Consider the following 18,146-nt stretch of genomic DNA (forward strand, 5'->3'; position numbering starts at 1 on the left):
AAGCATAATGCTGTTCCTGGTGATTTTAATGTGAATTTGGTTGAACATATGCATAATAGATTCTTAATAGTGTCAAAGATCAGCATGAGAGTTAAAATTGTTCTTTAAAATATTGAATCCCAAAATTAACAGTGTATAAATTTACAAGGCATCTGTAAAATCAGGCTTGATGACAACTGCTCAAGTCAGCTAACTATACGTCTGTAATATTCATAACAAACATCTCCATATAACAGCAGTAACAGTAAGCAGGATATCATTTATTTGATGATATTAAAATTATGTAACAGTTTTAAAAGACATGACTTCTATTCATTTATTTGCACCAAGCATAAGACTAGTTCATCATACAAAATAACTCTATTACATGTAATTAAAGCTCATGGGTTGACTTAATAATTCAAGTGATAAAAAAGCACTTGAGCCAAGTTACTAAGACATTGCACTTTACAAACAAATTAAATAGTAAATGAGTCTGATGAACTGCTTCAGTTTTTACTACAAATTTAATCAAGACTAAATGTACACTTAAGCCATAAAAATACTAAGCTGGCTCAAAGTACATCAGATTACTCCAGAAATTTTATGTGGATAATAATTTAACATGATAATTAATTTTATGAGTTCATTGCCTTAATGCACGCTACATGAGCAACTTTAAAATTCAAAAAGGAAGCAATTTATATATATGTACAACATAGCGCATTTTTGTGTATGGGCAAAAAGTTTACTCTGTTACAATTTTACGCAGAAATTCACAGTTCTTATGACACTTATTTTTGACAATTTCTTTCAAAAAGATGCTTCAAAGTTTTGCTGGCACAGTAACTTTATCTTTAGACTGTGAACTGAAGTTTGGTGTGCTGTTGAATCTTGGGTCTGGCACAGCAGGGAGTTCAATGTATCTGCCTGAAATATTATATGAATGACTTGAATAACACATATTCTACAGTTTAGCTCATGAAAATTAATACAGGCCCATAGGACGGTGGATTGAAAAAAAATTGCCCTTTTGACCAAAAAAAGTTCATACTGGGTCTAAGCCATTTCCCCAAAGTGGTGCCAACTACTGGTAAAGGGGTAAAAAGGTCTACTTTTAAAAAATTGCACCCTCCATCCAAATTGCTGGCTACAGGCCTGTAATATCAGCAAGAAATCTGTTACACATAATTACTTACTTAGGCCCAGGGCCCACAATGCATTATTTATTGTCTTTACTAAAACTGAAAAAAAGATATAAGATGATTTAAATAAGAACTGTTCTTAAAGTGTACCCTAATACCATACCTATTTGTTCACTTATGCTGGAAACTGTCACTTGATTGGGTGATACATATGTTTCGCCACTCCTAAAAATAAGGATTTAATATGGTGACAAACAGTATGGAATGGACATGCAAGAAACACATTCAGAACTAGTATTAGGCAAAAAAAAAGGCTGTTCTCACATGTTTATTTGTATATTACAGTTGTATAAAAATCTCTATAAGTTACATTAAAATCTTCTGCTTTCAAACAATAACAAGATCATCATGGTGTATTACAACCCCAAACATTTTTTCTTTAATTTTTCCTTTCCATTGTATTGCGAGGCAAAGTGAAAGACCCATTTGTAAAAATACCTCCATTGTAAAAAATACCTTTTATCTTTGGCCACAGCTCCCATGTGGATCATTGACAACAACCCATTGCCCAGTATATCCAGGTTCATCACCTCATAATGCTTGAGGCTTCCCTCCTGTAGCCACCTCACAGCCAACTGCTGGGCCTCCTTGCACACCACTTTGGGCTTCTTTGGCAGAGGTTTGCCATTCACATCACACCCCAATGACAGGAAGTGTTTACAGAGTACCTGAGGATTGTGAATACAATTACTACCGTAATTATACTTTTTAACAAAGAATTAAACCTGATATAACTTAACCCTTTTTTATTGGCAGAGAATGTCTTCATGTCTATTAAGAAAAATTAATTTATTTAAAAAAATGAACGTATCATGTAAAGATTACAATGCAGAGGAAAGTTTGATCTCATAAATAAGTCAACATGAGATCAAACTTTTTCTTTGCTGTTGTTTAAACAACTGAATCTTTCTTGATGAGTTCCTGCACCTTATTATTCAATTTCCATTGGATAACCCCAATTTAACAAAAAGAAAAAAATATATTATTTTTTTCTTACCCAATAAGCTAGTAGGAAAGGTTCAAACATGAGACTAAGGAATGTTGTGTATTTATTGGTTGACTTCTTGATCTGCACTTGATTGTCCACAATAACTAATCCACCACCATGAGTCAGGTTGAGTAAAGCTTTGTCAAAATCCTGGTGAGAAAACAAAATGGATGAAAATAATCTATTAACAGTTCCTAAGTAATTAAAATGATCTATTATTTATACAAAATCCAAAGGCTTCTTCCTTCTTCTTTTTTTTTTTTTTTTTTTTTTTTGTTAGCAAATATAGTGCAGTAGTTAAAAGACTATTTTTTATTAACATTTTAATACATCTTAAAAGTACATACCTCTTTAGTCTGTCCTGGCTTGAAAACAAACTCATGTCTGAATAGGTGTTCCAAAAATTCATATCTCTTAAAGAGTTCATCTGCAAAAATAATATAAAATGCGAAGTCAATTTACTAATAAGTTTTACACAATTCTCTTTATAAGCATTTTCATCCCCAACAATGGACACAGTGACAATGGACACTGAAGTTTACAGTGTACCTAAAATGACTAATAAAGAATTTAAACTACTAGTGGTCGATTCAAAAGGTTTCCATTAAGTAAACATTTCTACCCTGTCTCTTACCCATTGACATGGTCTCCTGAAGACAGCCATTCACTGCAAGCGTCACCATGGCAGGCCTCACAAACAGATAGAGAAGCTGGTTTCTGTACAACGACAAAAGCACCTGCAAAGCTGCCTGGGATATTACACCATCTCGGCGTAACTCTGGGGTCACATTGGGGGGCGGCTTGATGTTCTTAAGCTCCACAAAATCTTCATCTGATATATCAAGGATGTGTTTGTGAAGTTCCAGCCTTGCTCTTATCACCATCTCTGGTTTTTCATTGCCTAGAAGATTGAAAAAATTATTTGAGTGTTTCTGTCATGATAAAACCTAATTCATCATCCTTATTTTTATATTTTATATCATTTTTATATTATTTCTTCTCTTTGTCTTTTGATATGGTTTCTTTAAGTCTAAGTGTAATACATTTTTACTTTTAGCTCTATAAATGCTTTACTTATAACTAAATATCATATCAGTTAGACATAGCTAAAAGGTGGTTTTTGGTACAGGCAGTCATTCAAATCCAAGACCACTGTTTCAGAGTTTCTGTAAATACCTGGCCAATCCACATAACCACCTAAGTTAGCTGTCTGTCTCTTCAGCCATTCAACCTCCTTGACCAGCTGTTGAAGATCAATGCCATCTTTGTTCTGAATGAGGACTGTTGCCACCAAGGCCCAGGGAGATATCACCATGTGTTTCTGCTGTTCTAGAACAACTTGATAGGCAAGTTCCTTCATCAGTTTTTCTTCATCACTTGTGAGACTAGCAATGTATCTGCAAGTTTGAGATAAACTGATTGTAGTCACATGGATATTGTTATGGATAAACACTATTGGAGCTTTACAACACAGATCATACATATGTTAGTGTGTACTACAGTCTTTCTATCATGTGTGTCAGATCGTCAATACGTTAAAAAAAGTTGTATAAGTATACATGACCATGTAGTAGTGATATGGTTCCAATAACAAATGCTAAATGATATAAATTTTGCATTCAGAATGTAATCATAAAACTTTATACAAAGAAATACCCATGCTTTGCCTAACAAATTTACAACAAGGATAAGTGAAATGGGTTATTGCAATATCTGACACCCAAATGTGAATCAAAGCAGAAATAATATTCAAAGTTGAAAATGCACAATTATAATCAAAGCATGGAGACTGTTAACAAACCTTGGTGCCAAGCTGTGTTGAACCCTGTCTATCTTTCCTATGGAAAACTGTCGGATTGATATTGGTTCACCAATAAACATATGAATATTGCCAAAATCTTCATTGAGTATACTGCTAGCTTTCAGCAATCCCTATAAGAAAGAATGTCACGTTTGTGCTGTAAGTAATGACATCACAGAAAAAATAGAAACAAACAAATCTTTCACTCTGCCTTGCAAATACTAAGATAATTTGAAAGAAAAAAAAAGTTGTTTGTTTTTGTTTGACACACACACACCCTTCACTACAAAAATGTCACTGATCAAAGTTATCAGATGTTCTTACTGAAGTGGACTCTTTTGGCTTTGGAACTCCCAACAACTCATAGGAGTACAGGCTCTCCTCCAGTGTTCTATCATAGCTGATACTTATAGGAAGCACCATGATGTCAGGGACATGGGCCTTGAAGTAGGGTTCCAGGCAAGCCTTCATCATCCCTGGAAATAATTGATGAAACATTATATTAATATTTAACAAGGTTAGTCCATCCCTGGGCTTTGTCCATTACCTCATCATATACTACTCAGAACACATAAGGACAGAATAATCTTACATCAATAAGAGAATTGCATTAATTGTTTCCAAATTGATTGCCTTATGGTTAAAAACATTGACTTCTCTGACAGACACCTCAATCAAATAAAAAAAATATTTAATATTTTATTATTTTAATAATTATTATTTCATGCTACAAAAGAAACACTTACCCAGCTTTGGCACCAAAGATTTTCCTGTTCTGCTCCTTGTCCCTTCCACAAAGAACTCCACAGGTGCATCACCATTGGTAATGTGTGTTTGTACATACTCAGTGAACACTGACCAATATAACTTGTCTGTACCAAAGGTTCTGCGGATGTAAAATGCACCAGAGTTTCTGAGAAGCCAACCAACAAAATTCATACCCATGAAATCTGAAAGTAAGTAAAATATTTGGATAAAACCGGACACATCCATTGCAGTAACCAAATAAAAACTGATTTTTGGTTTGTGAAATATATCAATGCTTTGAATGAGTCATTAAAAAATTCCAGCAAAGTTTTATAATGTAAACAGGGGAAAAAATATGCCTTTTGCATCAATTATATTGACTTTTCACCCAGAGCTTTTCATTCTTTTTTTTTTTTTAGTTTCTCCTCTCAAAAACCATACAGGTTTATTTTGTTATTCTTCACAAAAAGAGTAAATATCTATTGAAAAGATAAACAAATACAATAAATAAATCTACTAGAGCTTATGGCAAAATTTACCCATGGCAGCTGCAATAACTGGCAGAGGTAGATCATAGTGATAGAACACGTAGGACATCAAGAGGAAGTCTGCATAACTTCTGTGACTTGGCATTAATATGACTGGATATTCTTTTATCAAATGCTGCACCTGGTAAAATAACCAATCAGAAAACAATAAATTAAAAGCAATATTGTACTGTACTTGAAAATGTATTTAGAAATGCAAGTGTATGCCCAGGACAATAAACACTCACTTTTTGAATCTCAAATCATAAACAAAAATGTTCCCCTTCATTAAGTTTATTGCTTCCTTTTCCTAGATTTCTATTCTTTTTATTTGCAAGATATACTGGTACAGAAACTTTTGATTTCATGCTTACTCTTGAAATTCCTTCTTTGTTGACATAAACCCTGTTGTACATTTTCTTCATTACTTTTGGCAAGACAGTGGCAATTCCCCTTATGGCTCCCATCCGTAGATTGTGCGCCATTTCATCTAGAATTGCATTGGCTTCTTTCTCCACTTCTGCCTTGGGCATGCCTGTCTCAGAGGCAACCTATTAAGAATAATAATGGTACATTGAATAATGTTCCACCTGTCAGCTTTTACAGTGGAACACTATATCCAGTACAAAAGTTATGGTCAAATTTCTACAGGTATATTTCAAAATTGCAGATTTTCAGAGAACCAATTCTAGCATGTTCACCTGTTCAATAGTGAAGGTCACCCTGTCACTTTTCCTGACATATTCCTTGATCTGTGCTGATGTTCTTGGATGATTATATTTGTATGCTGGCACCTCTCTTGACCTTATGGCAAACCTTAGGTCACTATTTCCTCTTCTGTCCTCCAATATATCCTCGTATCCATCCTTGAACACGGGGAATGGAGGGAGCTTGTGGGGATCATCTGGTGAATACAGTAGCCATTATTTTCTAAATAACAAATTTGTGATCTCTTTTCTTTTACTTAGAATTAACACTGTCATATACCTAATAAATGGTGTCATAAAAATGAATATCTGAAAACAAGATATTTTTACATCATTTTTTTTTAATGATGGAGGTATGCATTCATGAGAATCAAACATCATTTTCACAGAAGTCATATATTTCACTTACTTATATGTAATTTATAAGATGTGCAAAAAGTCATCCTTGAAATTGTGTTGACCAAGAAGAGTTTAGCACTAATTTTTGTTACAGTCTTTTTCAATATCATGACACAACACTTTCACACAATAATGTAAATTTAAAAGGGTTTGGGATAAACTGATGATCGTGAGAAATTATTCAAGGATAAAAAGCATTTTCATCAGTAGATGTCTGTCATATTTTTGACCAAATGTCTTCAATTATTTAATTCTCGGTCTCCGAGATATGCCAAAAATAGTGAATCCTCAAGCTGGACATGATGTGTAGAAAGATGGGTCATCATCTGGAAAAGTCAGTGGCCTAGATGGTAATAAAAAACATTGAATTAGGCCTTAAAATGGGATTTTCTATTTTCTAATCAGTTAAATTAAAAGATATATATAACACCAAATAATACAATTTCTAAATTATTTAAGAAAAAAATACTAAAATTTGAACAGAAAATTAAGTAAAAAAAGAAAAAAAATTAAGTAAAAAAGAATATATATATTCTTCTTAAAATAGATTATTACATATAACTGTTCACAACAGAAAATATTAATCGTTAAACGGTATGCACACCAAGATGGCAAGATGCCAAAATTATAAAATTATAGCCTTAAATGGACATTTCAAACAAGACCTTTTTGCCCAATTGTACCTAAGATTTTAAACTCTTTTCTGTAACCCGTTTTGTACGCTGTTACATGAAAGGTGTACAAGGTCCTATATCCCTCATAAAAGTCAATTCATGCTTAGTCACATCAAAGCTTGCTGACATACTGAACAAATACAGGATTAAATGCAGTTTCAAAGGTGAAAAAACTGATGTTCAGGCATCTTGCAACAAAAGAAAATACATACAAGTATCAAAGCAATATCAATCTGCAGAACTATTAAGCTTGTAGTACATTTAAACATGTTGAAAAGCGAGTGTAATACACTGAATATACATCCTTTTAAATAATCTGAATAAATCTATATCTGTTTAGGGTCCACTTTCATTGTCACTCTACATTACAAAGTCATGTTAACTTGCAGCTAAAACTTTTCCATTCTCTCATGTTAAAAAAGAAGAGTAGTAATAATAGGAAAAGAGTGAAAAATAATGATAACTAAATGGTTGGATGTCTTAAAATAAGATCTTAATCACTTTGCTCATACGCATATTAAGAAGGAATATCTTACCAGTCAGAGAGTGACATATAAACATATTTTAATTAAATTTAATTTAATTAAATTAAATAATTTAATTAAATTAAAATTGTGAGAATTACAAAAACCACATGGACAGTTTATGGCTGGGAATTCTGAACCATAAGAATGAACAAAAAGGTGTAGATTTATTCAGATATAAATCTGACCTAACCATACAAACCAAAATGATGCCAGTTGGTAAAGCAAGCCATTCTTCTCTTACAAACTGTAGCAGGTTAAATAAACAAATAAACTAAGCACTATAGATCTATATCTACATGTAGTAGTAAGGTGCTTGTACAGTACATTGTACAATGTACTACTAGTAGAAGTAAATGTTAATATGTTATTTTGAACCAAAGAGAAATGACTGAGTATGTATAAAAAAAGCAAAGAACGGTGGTGTAGAAAAAATCTAATAACAAAAAAATATTTTGCTATTTACTTGAAAAATTAAAGCCGTAAAAGTGGATTTATTATATCAGTCAAAAACTGGGGTCAGTTATAACAACTGCAGTATCGCGTTACATTTTACAAAAGCGTACTGCTGCAAAGTAGATTTGGTTAACACAATGTCTATGCTTGCCTTTTTAAGCAGAGTAAAAATAAACTAACTAACAGCTGAGAAATTAGAGCAAGAAGTACTTGCCTTCCTTTATCCAAGAGTTCCTTGATTGTTCTTCTCTACTGGCTGCCATCTCTATCTTCACTTTGGCTTCAGTTACCCTTTGGCTCAAATAAAAAAATGCTGGTGAATCTTAACACCGCTTTGATATCGTACGTGTTCAGAAAAAAATACTTCGAGTATTCAAGTCAAAAGTCTTGTCATTTTCGCTACACAAATGGTATTCAAGATTTAATAACCGTCCTTAGAGACAGCATACACAACTGGTCGGTGCCGCCTGCCTTGGTGCATTGAATCGCCTTATTACTTGACTAGTTCCCAAAATTTCTTAGCAAAATCCTAATCACTAAACATTTTACTGTGCCCCTTATCACATTATGGTACCATAAGTAAAATAGAAAATCTAAAACTTATATTATCTATGCAATAATATTTAGTAATTATCGTTGCTTCACTACCAACCGGTTGCATTTCTTTATTATTATGAGAACCAAGCAAAGAGAGCTCTTCTTTGAGTGAAGTCCGAGTATCAACATGAGTTGACATGTGTAGAAGTTAGACCTGTCTATATATGTATATTATTGATAATCTTGCGTGTGTGCGTTTCAGTAATGCATCTATCGTGGATTGTCATAACATTTTCTTTATTTTTAGCGGGGCCAACAAATTCAAAGAAAAAAGATTTGTTGGTAAGTGCATGTTAAATGCTTTTGGCTGATTACTGTTGACTTAGGCTGTATTCCCAGAGCTTTTAGATCGATCTATCCCCGCGGGGAGTCTCACTAGATTACTGTCAGATAATCCGGCTTAAATATCCGTCCCGCCTACTACAAGCTGTAAGGGGGTAATTAACTTTCGTGTCCGCCCGGCTGACAGCTATTTGGCGTAAACCCCCAGGGAGTTAGGTCGATCTAAAGTAGATCGATCTAATCTCTGGAAATGGGGTCTTAGGGTGCTTTCCCAGAGATTTAGATCAATCTAAAGATTAAGTTTTAGATTGACCTAACTCCCTGGGGGTTCACGCTAAATTGCAGTCAGCTGAGTGGGCACCATAGTTAATTACCCCCTTACAGCTTTTAGTAGGTGGGACAGACGCTTAAGCCGGCCAAGCTGACAGTAATCTAGTGAGACTCCCCACAGGGATAGATCGATCTAAAATCTATGGAAATGGGGTGTTACATTTAACGTGGACACATACTGGTATACCTAACCAATTATGATATTTTAATTTTTATGGTAGACAGGTTTGGTATTTTCATGTTGTTTTATATTGCTTTTTAGATTATTCAGTCAAGGTTATAGCTTAACTTTTTTTTTTAATTCTCTATTGATAAGCTCGAACAGGGCAAATGGAAATGACTGCATGTATCAATATGTTATGACAATCATACTAATGAACTTGCAAACAAGATGTCGAGGCTGTCCCCACAAGTGGGTACATTGCACAAAAACATCGCAATATACGCAGCTTTATCGCACACATGCAATCACATTTATTTGGTGCTCTATTAATCATGCTTTAAAATCACTCCCAAGTTTTAAATGAGGATATCCATTTCTTATGAATGTCAGCTCACCATGTATTTATGTTACAGAAGTCCTCCACAGATTTGTTAGAAAAGGAAAGCAAACATCTGAAATCTTCCAAATCTGGTTGTTCACTTAAAGCAATAAATGCAAGAGCAATAGATTATCTAAGGATCAATAATGAGGTAAGTTGAAAATTTCGACAAACCTTTTAAAGGGGATTTTAGATAAAATTTCATTCAAGAAAAATCAACTTTAAGAGTATTAATTTTTCCTTAAGACAGATTAAAAGAGTTCATTAAACACCAGAAGTTTTTTTTTTTTTTTTTTTTTTTTTCTAGTATGAAAAAGCCATTCCCTGTTTAATCCAAGTCTTGCAGGAGTCTGGCTCACAGACTGACAGTTGGTTATGGGCATCATTGGGCCATGTGTATCAAAACTTGCAAAAGACAGCACTGGCTACCAGCAGCTTCAAGCAAGCCTCAAAACTCCTAGGGAAAGTCAGCAGCTTTATTAAAGAATGGCATTTCCTTGGGCCCTTCGTCATTGGAAAGATGGAAGTTGATGGAGACCCTGTGGCAGCTATGGGAGGAATTGCAAATGTCTCAGCAAACAGATATAAAAAAGGGTGGAAAATGTTCTCTGAATTGATCTCTGATGGCGAGGTGAGATGGCAGACACATATACAGAAAGCTCCAGGTCAGATATTACAGATCTCTCCTGATGTCAAATGGGGAGAGTTGGTCAACTCACTGGGGTCTGTGGGCATCACAGAGTGGCAGGGTTGGCTGGTTGGGGAGTTTGCAGTGACAGAGAATGGTCAGAATATATTATTGCAATGTGAAGGCGTAAATACAGTATTAGTGGATGGGTTGCCTGTTGTTGGGGATGTTTATCACAGAGAAAAATTTTGGTTTTCTGTTCAGTTGGAGAGAGGAATACACACAATATATATACGGTTGAGAACTAAAGCTGTCCAGAATGTCAAGTGTGAGATCAAGGTAACAACATCAAGTTTTGATATTTTAAAGCCTCACTTCTTGCCTGATTTAATTGATGGGTATCTGTTTACTGGTTACATTCCACTGCCTATTGTAAACACACATTCTACTAAATGGTTAAAAAATATAAAGATAACAGTACAAGAACAGTCTGATGGGTCAGACCTGTCTGTGGCCAGTCCCCACATTCCATATGACATTGCACCTGGACAGGCCATGCCTATTGTGATCAAACTCATTTCAAATGAAGCTGAAATTGTTGAAGAATGTATTGATATCATGTTGAAACTCAAAGTGTCAACCTCTGAGGGACAGCTGCTATATCCAGTCACTCTGCGGTGTAGAAGACAGAGAGAGTCCTTCTTGTTTACTTTTGTGGACCACGATGGCTCAGTCCAGCATGCAGCTGCCATACAACCTCTGCGAGATTGTGAGGGAGGAGTATGTCCTGTGTTGCTCACATTACATGGCACTACTGTCCCTCCACAGAACCAGGCTGACAGCTATAAAAGGATGAGCAATGGCAAGTTTATATTTGGACTGGAGAAAGCATGGGTCTTGGCACCAACAAGGTATTGTTTGAATCTTAACATAATTCTAATTCATGTTTATAAGTTGTCTTTTGTACAAATTTGGTATCATAATCTGCCTTCCCAGAGTGGATAAACTAATGAAAATTTATTTTTAGTTTTGGCATGCAAAAAGATCTATGAACCTTTATGTATAAACTGGATGAGATACATAAAGCAATTTTATAATTTATTCATGTGCAAATAGAGACAGCTGATGCCATTTTATTTACATTCCATATTTCTCAGTTTGTACAGTTTCTTTCTTCAAGTTTATTTTTGACACTCAAAAATGCAAAGCAAATACAATTTATATATATATATATATATATATATATATAAAGTATATATAATTCACATACACATGCAATTGATAAAAGGTTGAATATGGCAACTTACTACCACAGGGCAGCTGGACCATATTGAAAGTAAAGGATTCATATATTAATAGCTGACTGTGTTTAATATCACCTTTAATGTATATATATATATATATCTTATTCCATCTTCACTAGTATAATCTGGTGTACTTCAGACATGGTGCTCACAACTGGGAAGGACCTGGTGCTCTGACTGCAATGACAGCTCTCAACCAATTGGAAGATCTGCTGAAGGGCTCAAAAATATTCAGAAACCTTGCAAGCAAGAACCATGTTATATTTGCAGGTTAGAAAATAGTGAGAATACAGTTCTGATAGATATTTTCTTTGTGTTTTTCTGAGGCAGTGTCAGAAATAACAACTCACCCCAAGCAAGCAATTTCCAGGTGAAGCGGTAAGGTATAACTTCCTAATCAAAGGGCATGTATGATAGTTGAGTCTTTTAATCTACCTGGCTGTAGTGTCCAGTGAATAAATGAAAGTGACATTTGTAATGCATTATTTGATATTATAGTTAAGAAATAGATATTTTAAATGGGTCAGAAGAATGCATTCAGAATATATTAAGATTAATGTATTGATTACTTAAATTTAGTGCATTATTGAGTAAAAAATTAAGTAAAGACATCAGTATACAGTACAAAGTATATTAATATGGTTATTTTTTTCATAAGACTCATTGTCAAAATATAAATGAGGTACATATGTATTTGATATAGAATAAGGGGTTTATTTAATGTAATTTCAAATTTAATTTTAATTTTAAATTTATTTTTTTTAATACAAGTAGTAATAGTATAAGAAATGGAGGAAAAGTGAGTATTAATTTCATTTTGAATTGAAGAACTTACTTCATCCATCTTTAGGTCACTCTATGGGAGGTCACGGAGCCTGGCATTTGTCCACACATTTTCCTGACTATGCCCTCGCTGTGATATCTCTGGCTGGGTGGATTAAGAAGGAAGAGTATGGAGATAGCAACTTGTTCTTTAGGTAAAGAGTCTGCTACATTAGCCACCAGTCCAAACAAAATTATTAGTACATGATTCACCAGCAGACTAGTAAAAAAATAATAATAACAGTGTTTCTTAGCTAGTTATCCTGAACTTAAGGTCATGTGTGACAGCTTTTTCATTTTCTAAATTTCTTATGTGGATATGCATTGTCCCACAATGGGGCATATATGAAAGCTTGTAAGTGAAGAATCTTGCCGATATTGGATCTGAAACTCAGACTAAGTTTGATCAGACTAGCAATTTGTTGTTGGTTGTTTTAGATCATTTGCCCTGTTATCTAGATTTACAGATCTCATATTTTGGTTAGTTTAGTTTAATTCAGACTAGTAGAAAGGCCTACCAGACTGTGTGACTAAGCAGGCCAAAATTTGATGTGAAGAGTAGTAAATATTGATTGGCATTTGTTATGTGGTGTGTATGCCATTATCTAAATTCTTCCAGATTTTAAAAGAAATTATTCCATCTGACTACCAAATACTTTGCCTTCCAGTCATACAGTGACTGCGTGAATGAACATGTCAACAACGTAATTGTGGATCTCATGGTTATTTTGATTTAAATAATTTCAATTTTTTCATTAATTTCTCTAAACTTCAGACATGATATTGCCACCAGTCACGTTGACCCAGCAGTGAAGTCTGTGATGGAAGCATGTATAAGTGAGAATGATGCTGACCGACATGCATCAAATCTCAAGGTGAGAAATTATGGCATGTTCTTAAAATGAATGGCAGAGCTTTTTCTCTGGAGATTGCACATCAGTACTTGAAGCACAGTTAATATATGTCAATTGAGGCAAATATATTTCCTTGTTGTTAAAAATGTGAATTGTTTTTAGCCATTGGGAAACATGATACATCAAGAATGAACATAGAATTTAAAAAGATTTTTTTACATGTCTAAATCTTACTGTGCTTTAGAGATATTAGTTACACTGAAATGAACATGGGCTCCAAATTTATTTGAAAAAAAGGGTGTTCCTGTGCTCCTCCGTATAGGCGCCATGGATAAAACTGTGCATCCATATTTTGTGCGGCGTATGTACAGGATTCTCCAGGAGTCGGGAGTGGCAGTAGAATACAAGGAAATACCAGGCAAAGAACACTGGTGGTGGGATACACGGTAAAGAAAATGGTTTTGTTTTGATTCATTTATTCATGCTAATTACCTATGTATGATTTGGCTTAAGAGAATATAAAACTGTTAGAGCTAGTTATTATCTTACAAACTATTAGTTGACTATTTTGTGGTCATACATGTACCCACAACTTTAACCTGTGAATACTGATTTAATGGAGAAAGATACTTTGAGACATAAGAAACATTTCAGCATTTGTCTAATTTAGCTACGTAGTCTTTTTTTTTTTTTTAGCTACGTAGTCATTTGGTAAACAAATACATTTAAATTTACAGGGAGACAAATGATGGTGGGGCTGTCAATGACAAACAGCTCAGGGATTTCACATCAAAGTATGCATCAATACCTGAAGAGGGCAGCACATGTACTGCTGATAGCTGCAGTACAGTGGGATCTGGAAATAAATACACACAAACAGCATTTGGACCAGAATCTTTTACATATACTGTTCTCAACCCTGCTTTTGGGGGCTCAATGAGAGGAATACAGATTCTGCTTCAACTCACACCTTTCAGGACAAGTAAAATCCAGGTATTGTTTTTGTAATTTTTAAACATATGATATGAACATTAAATTAGTCTATTTAGCTTAATTGCCATTGGTATTCTTTATCATTTAGAATAACAACTCGTATCAAACAATTATATATTGAGTTATTTGAAATGGTACAACAGCTTCATTCTCATTTACAATATTGTATGAAATCTTATAGGTTGATATAATTAAAGATTCTTCCATAATAATGAAGACAAGCAATGTGAAAGCATTTTCTATTAGAAGATCAGAAAACAGACCTATTCAGTGGCATAATTATCAGGAGATTTTGGTAAGTTTTGCTTTTTCTTCTCTTTAAAAAGCAATCTCTAATGTTTCTATAACATTCACACTTAGTTTGATTCCACAGTTTTTTATTTAAGACCCTCAGTAGTTTTTAAGGTAACTTGAACTGAACAATGTAATGTTGATCTTTCTAAGTGTAACCTGTCTTCTTTTTAAATTTACAAGTTACATAATTTTTTTTTTCATAAAAATGGACTAAGCCATAAAAATGTTATTTATTATTGCAATTTGAAGCATTATTAGGAATAAAAAGAATGAAAATAGATAGATTATCTGAATGACAGTGAACAGTAATTAAATCATATTATCTAAAAAATCTCAAATGCTATCAGAAACCAGAGAAATTATGAAATTTTTCAGTTTAATGTAAATCTGTTTTACTACTGTTTTATTGTACATTCATATTCTTTTGGTATAGTGTGAAAGTGCTTGCTTTAGTTTGCATGTCATATAATTATCACTTTTTACCATATCAGATAGATAATACTGCCGTGAACTTGGCTGGACAGGAATGTTTGGAACAGATATTTGTACTTGAAGAAGAACAAGGTAGCTGTAGAGTATAGCAGGGGCGGATTTAGGCCGTCTTCTGGGTCTTCCGGAAGACGGTCAGATTTTCAAGTTTACATTGACGGGTATATAATTTTTTTCTGTCGGAAGACGGTCAAAAAATTGAGAATGGATCAACAAATATTATATGGAAGACTGTCAGAAAACATCTCTGGATCCGCCCCTGTATAGTTTAAACAATCACTGATGATAATGTTTGTTATGTACGTAACAAAACTTGCTTGATGGAACAGGCTTGATGGAATTCTGTATTCTTGTTCCTTTCAGTCAATTTTTTAAAACTGTTTTGCTCAAAAAGTGATGCCTTGCCTGTTGAGTTTAGTGTTAAGTTGGTACAATTGACATGTAAAATTGATTCCAAATGTCTTATCATGAGATGAAAATATTTATATTTTAACTAAATCATAACTTTAGCTGTATGGGGACAGCCTTCTTGCTCTACAGATGCTTTGGGGTCAAAAGTAAGGCTGCCAGATACCCAGGGTCCAGCCAGGAGAGTAGCAGAGAAACCTTTCCTTATTGTTACAGGTATGATGCAAAATTCCATTTGGACACCCAGAGTTTCACAGGTCACTTAATACTCACCTATACATCAGCATGCCTCTATGGCTTCTAGTTACTGGCATAGTAAGGTGTCTTACCATCTAATTGTGTCTGATCTTAGACTTATTGTTGGATTGTATTGATGTCACTTTTGTTTTCAGGTACACGTTTTACCAAATATTTGAATACAGATAATTTCGATGAAAACATAAAAGTTTGGTCTTCACAAATATTTTATTGTGATTGAATGTTTACAGTGATACATGTTACATTAAAGGAGATGCATATGATATATGTTGTGATACTATTTGGTATGGTATATTTGACAGGCAGCCAGGCAGGCAGTGAGATAACACAACAGTTAAGACAGCTGTCAGTATACCTGGCAAATCTGTTCTTCTTGACCTCAGATACTATGGCCCCTGTGATTAAGGATGAAGATTTAAAAGAAGAACAAGCAGGTAGGTAAAATACTTATTTTGTGAAAGGGAAATATTAAAGGTTTTGTAATATGTTCTTCGTAAAGTGACATTTAATTATTTGCATTCATTGTCTATGTAAGAAAGTGATATTTATATATTTTAATGCTGTTATTTGCACATGATTTACATATCAAGTGGTTCTTATTCCATTTTCAGAAAAGCATAATTTAATCATCATTGGAAATCCAGATGAAAATAAATTTACCAAAGAGGCACTCAGTCATGTTCCAATTAAATTAAAAGGTATGACCTGCAGTAAAATATTAAAGATCACTGAAGTCACTAGCTAATTATGACATTTTGACTCAACATTTAATGATCAGTTTTCACTGGGATATCTTGAGTCAAATGACCAAATGCTCTTAAGCAAAAAAATAATATCATACCAAGGATACATGATTAAAAATTGTTCTGAGTGATCACAACAGCCTAATTCTTCCATGCATGTCCATATGAGAAAAAAATTAGTTTATTTAGAAAAGCCTACATTTTGTTTCAGAAGATGGTCTAAAGCTTGGGAGATGTTCTTTCCCTGTAAACCAGACGGGTGCCGTCTTTCTGTCCCCCCACACAGGCAATCACTTAGCCTTGGTTATAATGGGTACCTCATCTCAAGGTTTACTGGATGCAATTACTTTGGCCACACCAACTATACCACCTATGGCAAGATCACCCGTGAGTTCTCTGTTCACATATTATCTAAGAGTTATTATCAAAAAGCTATAAGCAATACACATGTAGTTCCATTTGAACTCTCGAATAGTACAATTGGGTATTTAAGAGAGCACAGTTCAATTTTATGTTCAGTCGAATGAGATACATTACCACTTTTCGCATGTGCTATTCAAATTCACAAAGATTATTTGTCACCATGTTTTTCAAAAGAGAAAACAACACAAGGCTGAACAACATTAGCTTTGACTACTATTTAAAATCCTTTGAACATTTTTAACTGACAGGGCTACAAAACTTGAAAATGATTTTTTTTTTACCACACAGTAGAATTGAATGAGAGATGCAACTTAAAATGAGAGAACCGTTTTGTTGTGAAATACCACGAATGTGTCTCATCACTTGTTTCATTCCAGTTCTCAAATTTGGTCCCAGATTTTGTGTTAACTGGGAAGGATTATCAAGCCAAAGGACCAGGTGGTTACCTATGCACGGGATTCTGGGGAAACCAGTGGGAGTTCAGGCCAGAGTTAGTGTCTTGCACTTGTTAACTGATGATGACAAGGCTGTAGCTTTGGAAATTTCTCATTTTATCCAGGTTCTGCGTGTAATTTAACTGGTGTTGACACCAAGACCAATGCTATGTAATAGAACCATTACAAGTCAGTGGGGTGCATGTGATATAAAGGTGCGGGTTGTACCATGACACGTTCATGACTTACACCATTGGAAATTTACACGTGGCACCCACATCTGCAAGATACACCTTGTCATGTTTTGGACATCTGCCATAGTATAAAAGTATCAGTATCTGGATATCTGGATCAAAACATTTATTGGACTACAATAACAATACCGGTACAACAAAGGTCAGGTCAACTACGTACATGCATCTATGCAAACAGTTTTCGTGGTTGGTAATCATATGTAGCTTTAATCTTGCTAGAGGCAGTTAAGCATCAGTGTTGGAACATAAGTTGCACCTTTATGTTGCTCTTGATGGTTATGTTAATATGGTTCCTGAAGTAGCTGATGCACCTTCTACTGACAAAACAATGTACAGTTTGCAAAATTCAAGATATTTTCAAGAGATACTTTCAATCTGCATTGCCCCCACCCCACCCCCCAGAGTTTTAAAATAAAGTATTTTTTGTCAAAGAATACGAATAAAAGAAAAAATGTGATGTACTTGACAATTTTCAGCTAATAAG

At 34.2% G+C, this 18,146-nt stretch overlaps 2 protein-coding genes across 5 annotated transcripts; one reads left to right on the top strand and one right to left on the bottom strand.

Moving 5' to 3' along the window:
• Positions 1–230: 230 nt before the first annotated feature.
• On the bottom strand, positions 231–8,505 carry LOC106164831 (dihydroxyacetone phosphate acyltransferase-like). 3 transcript variants are annotated; one of them, XM_087007313.1, is made up of 15 exons: positions 8,222–8,505; positions 6,364–6,696; positions 5,949–6,151; positions 5,622–5,798; positions 5,260–5,389; positions 4,720–4,923; positions 4,298–4,449; positions 3,974–4,104; positions 3,349–3,569; positions 2,807–3,073; positions 2,520–2,599; positions 2,182–2,322; positions 1,641–1,852; positions 1,288–1,349; positions 231–909 (listed from the first exon to the last, which is right to left on the bottom strand). In XM_087007313.1, the coding sequence occupies exons 2-15, from the start codon at positions 6,461–6,463 to the stop codon at positions 806–808; spliced, it is 2,184 nt and encodes a 727-aa protein (XP_086863439.1). In that variant the 5' UTR covers positions 6,464–6,696; positions 8,222–8,505; the 3' UTR covers positions 231–805. The 3 variants fall into 3 exon arrangements, with proteins under 3 accessions (XP_086863439.1, XP_086863440.1, XP_013398326.2); XM_087007314.1 differs by lacking the exon at positions 8,222–8,505 and adding an exon at positions 7,037–7,516; XM_013542872.2 differs by lacking the exon at positions 6,364–6,696 and having other exon boundaries at positions 8,222–8,504.
• A 217-nt stretch (positions 8,506–8,722) lies between these two features.
• On the top strand, positions 8,723–18,123 carry LOC106172341 (uncharacterized). Of its 2 annotated transcripts, none has more exons than XM_087007311.1 (15): positions 8,723–8,886; positions 9,793–9,909; positions 10,066–11,297; positions 11,830–11,960; positions 12,541–12,667; positions 13,288–13,387; positions 13,664–13,812; positions 14,104–14,359; positions 14,541–14,654; positions 15,145–15,217; positions 15,653–15,766; positions 16,111–16,242; positions 16,420–16,506; positions 16,763–16,938; positions 17,352–18,123. In XM_087007311.1, exons 1-15 carry the CDS (start codon positions 8,809–8,811, stop codon positions 17,484–17,486), a joined length of 3,021 nt encoding a protein of 1,006 aa, XP_086863437.1. In that variant the 5' UTR covers positions 8,723–8,808; the 3' UTR covers positions 17,487–18,123. The 2 variants fall into 2 exon arrangements, with proteins under 2 accessions (XP_086863437.1, XP_086863438.1); XM_087007312.1 differs by having other exon boundaries at positions 16,766–16,938.
• The last annotated feature ends 23 nt before the right edge of the window (positions 18,124–18,146 follow it).

Source organism: Lingula anatina, chromosome 2, assembly GCF_051362555.1.
Source record: "Lingula anatina isolate TDL-2025a chromosome 2, LinAna3.0, whole genome shotgun sequence".
In the NCBI taxonomy this organism is placed as follows: domain Eukaryota; kingdom Metazoa; phylum Brachiopoda; class Lingulata; order Lingulida; family Lingulidae; genus Lingula; species Lingula anatina.

Excerpts from the sequence above, each read along its gene's own strand:
- LOC106164831 (XM_087007313.1), bottom strand. The coding sequence starts at position 6,463 with ATGATATTGAAAAAGACTGTAACAAAAATTAGTGCTAAACTCTTCTTG. Across the intron at positions 5,390-5,621 it reads ACAAAGAAGGAATTTCAAGA|GTGCAGCATTTGATAAAAGA; the intron begins GTAAGCATGAAA and ends TTATTTTACCAG. Across the intron at positions 4,105-4,297 it reads AGCCAAAAGAGTCCACTTCA|GGATTGCTGAAAGCTAGCAG; the intron begins GTAAGAACATCT and ends TCTTTCTTATAG.
- LOC106172341 (XM_087007311.1), top strand. The coding sequence starts at position 8,809 with ATGCATCTATCGTGGATTGTCATAACATTTTCTTTATTTTTAGCGGGG. Across the intron at positions 14,655-15,144 it reads ATAATTATCAGGAGATTTTG|ATAGATAATACTGCCGTGAA; the intron begins GTAAGTTTTGCT and ends TTACCATATCAG. Across the intron at positions 15,218-15,652 it reads TGTACTTGAAGAAGAACAAG|CTGTATGGGGACAGCCTTCT; the intron begins GTAGCTGTAGAG and ends TCATAACTTTAG.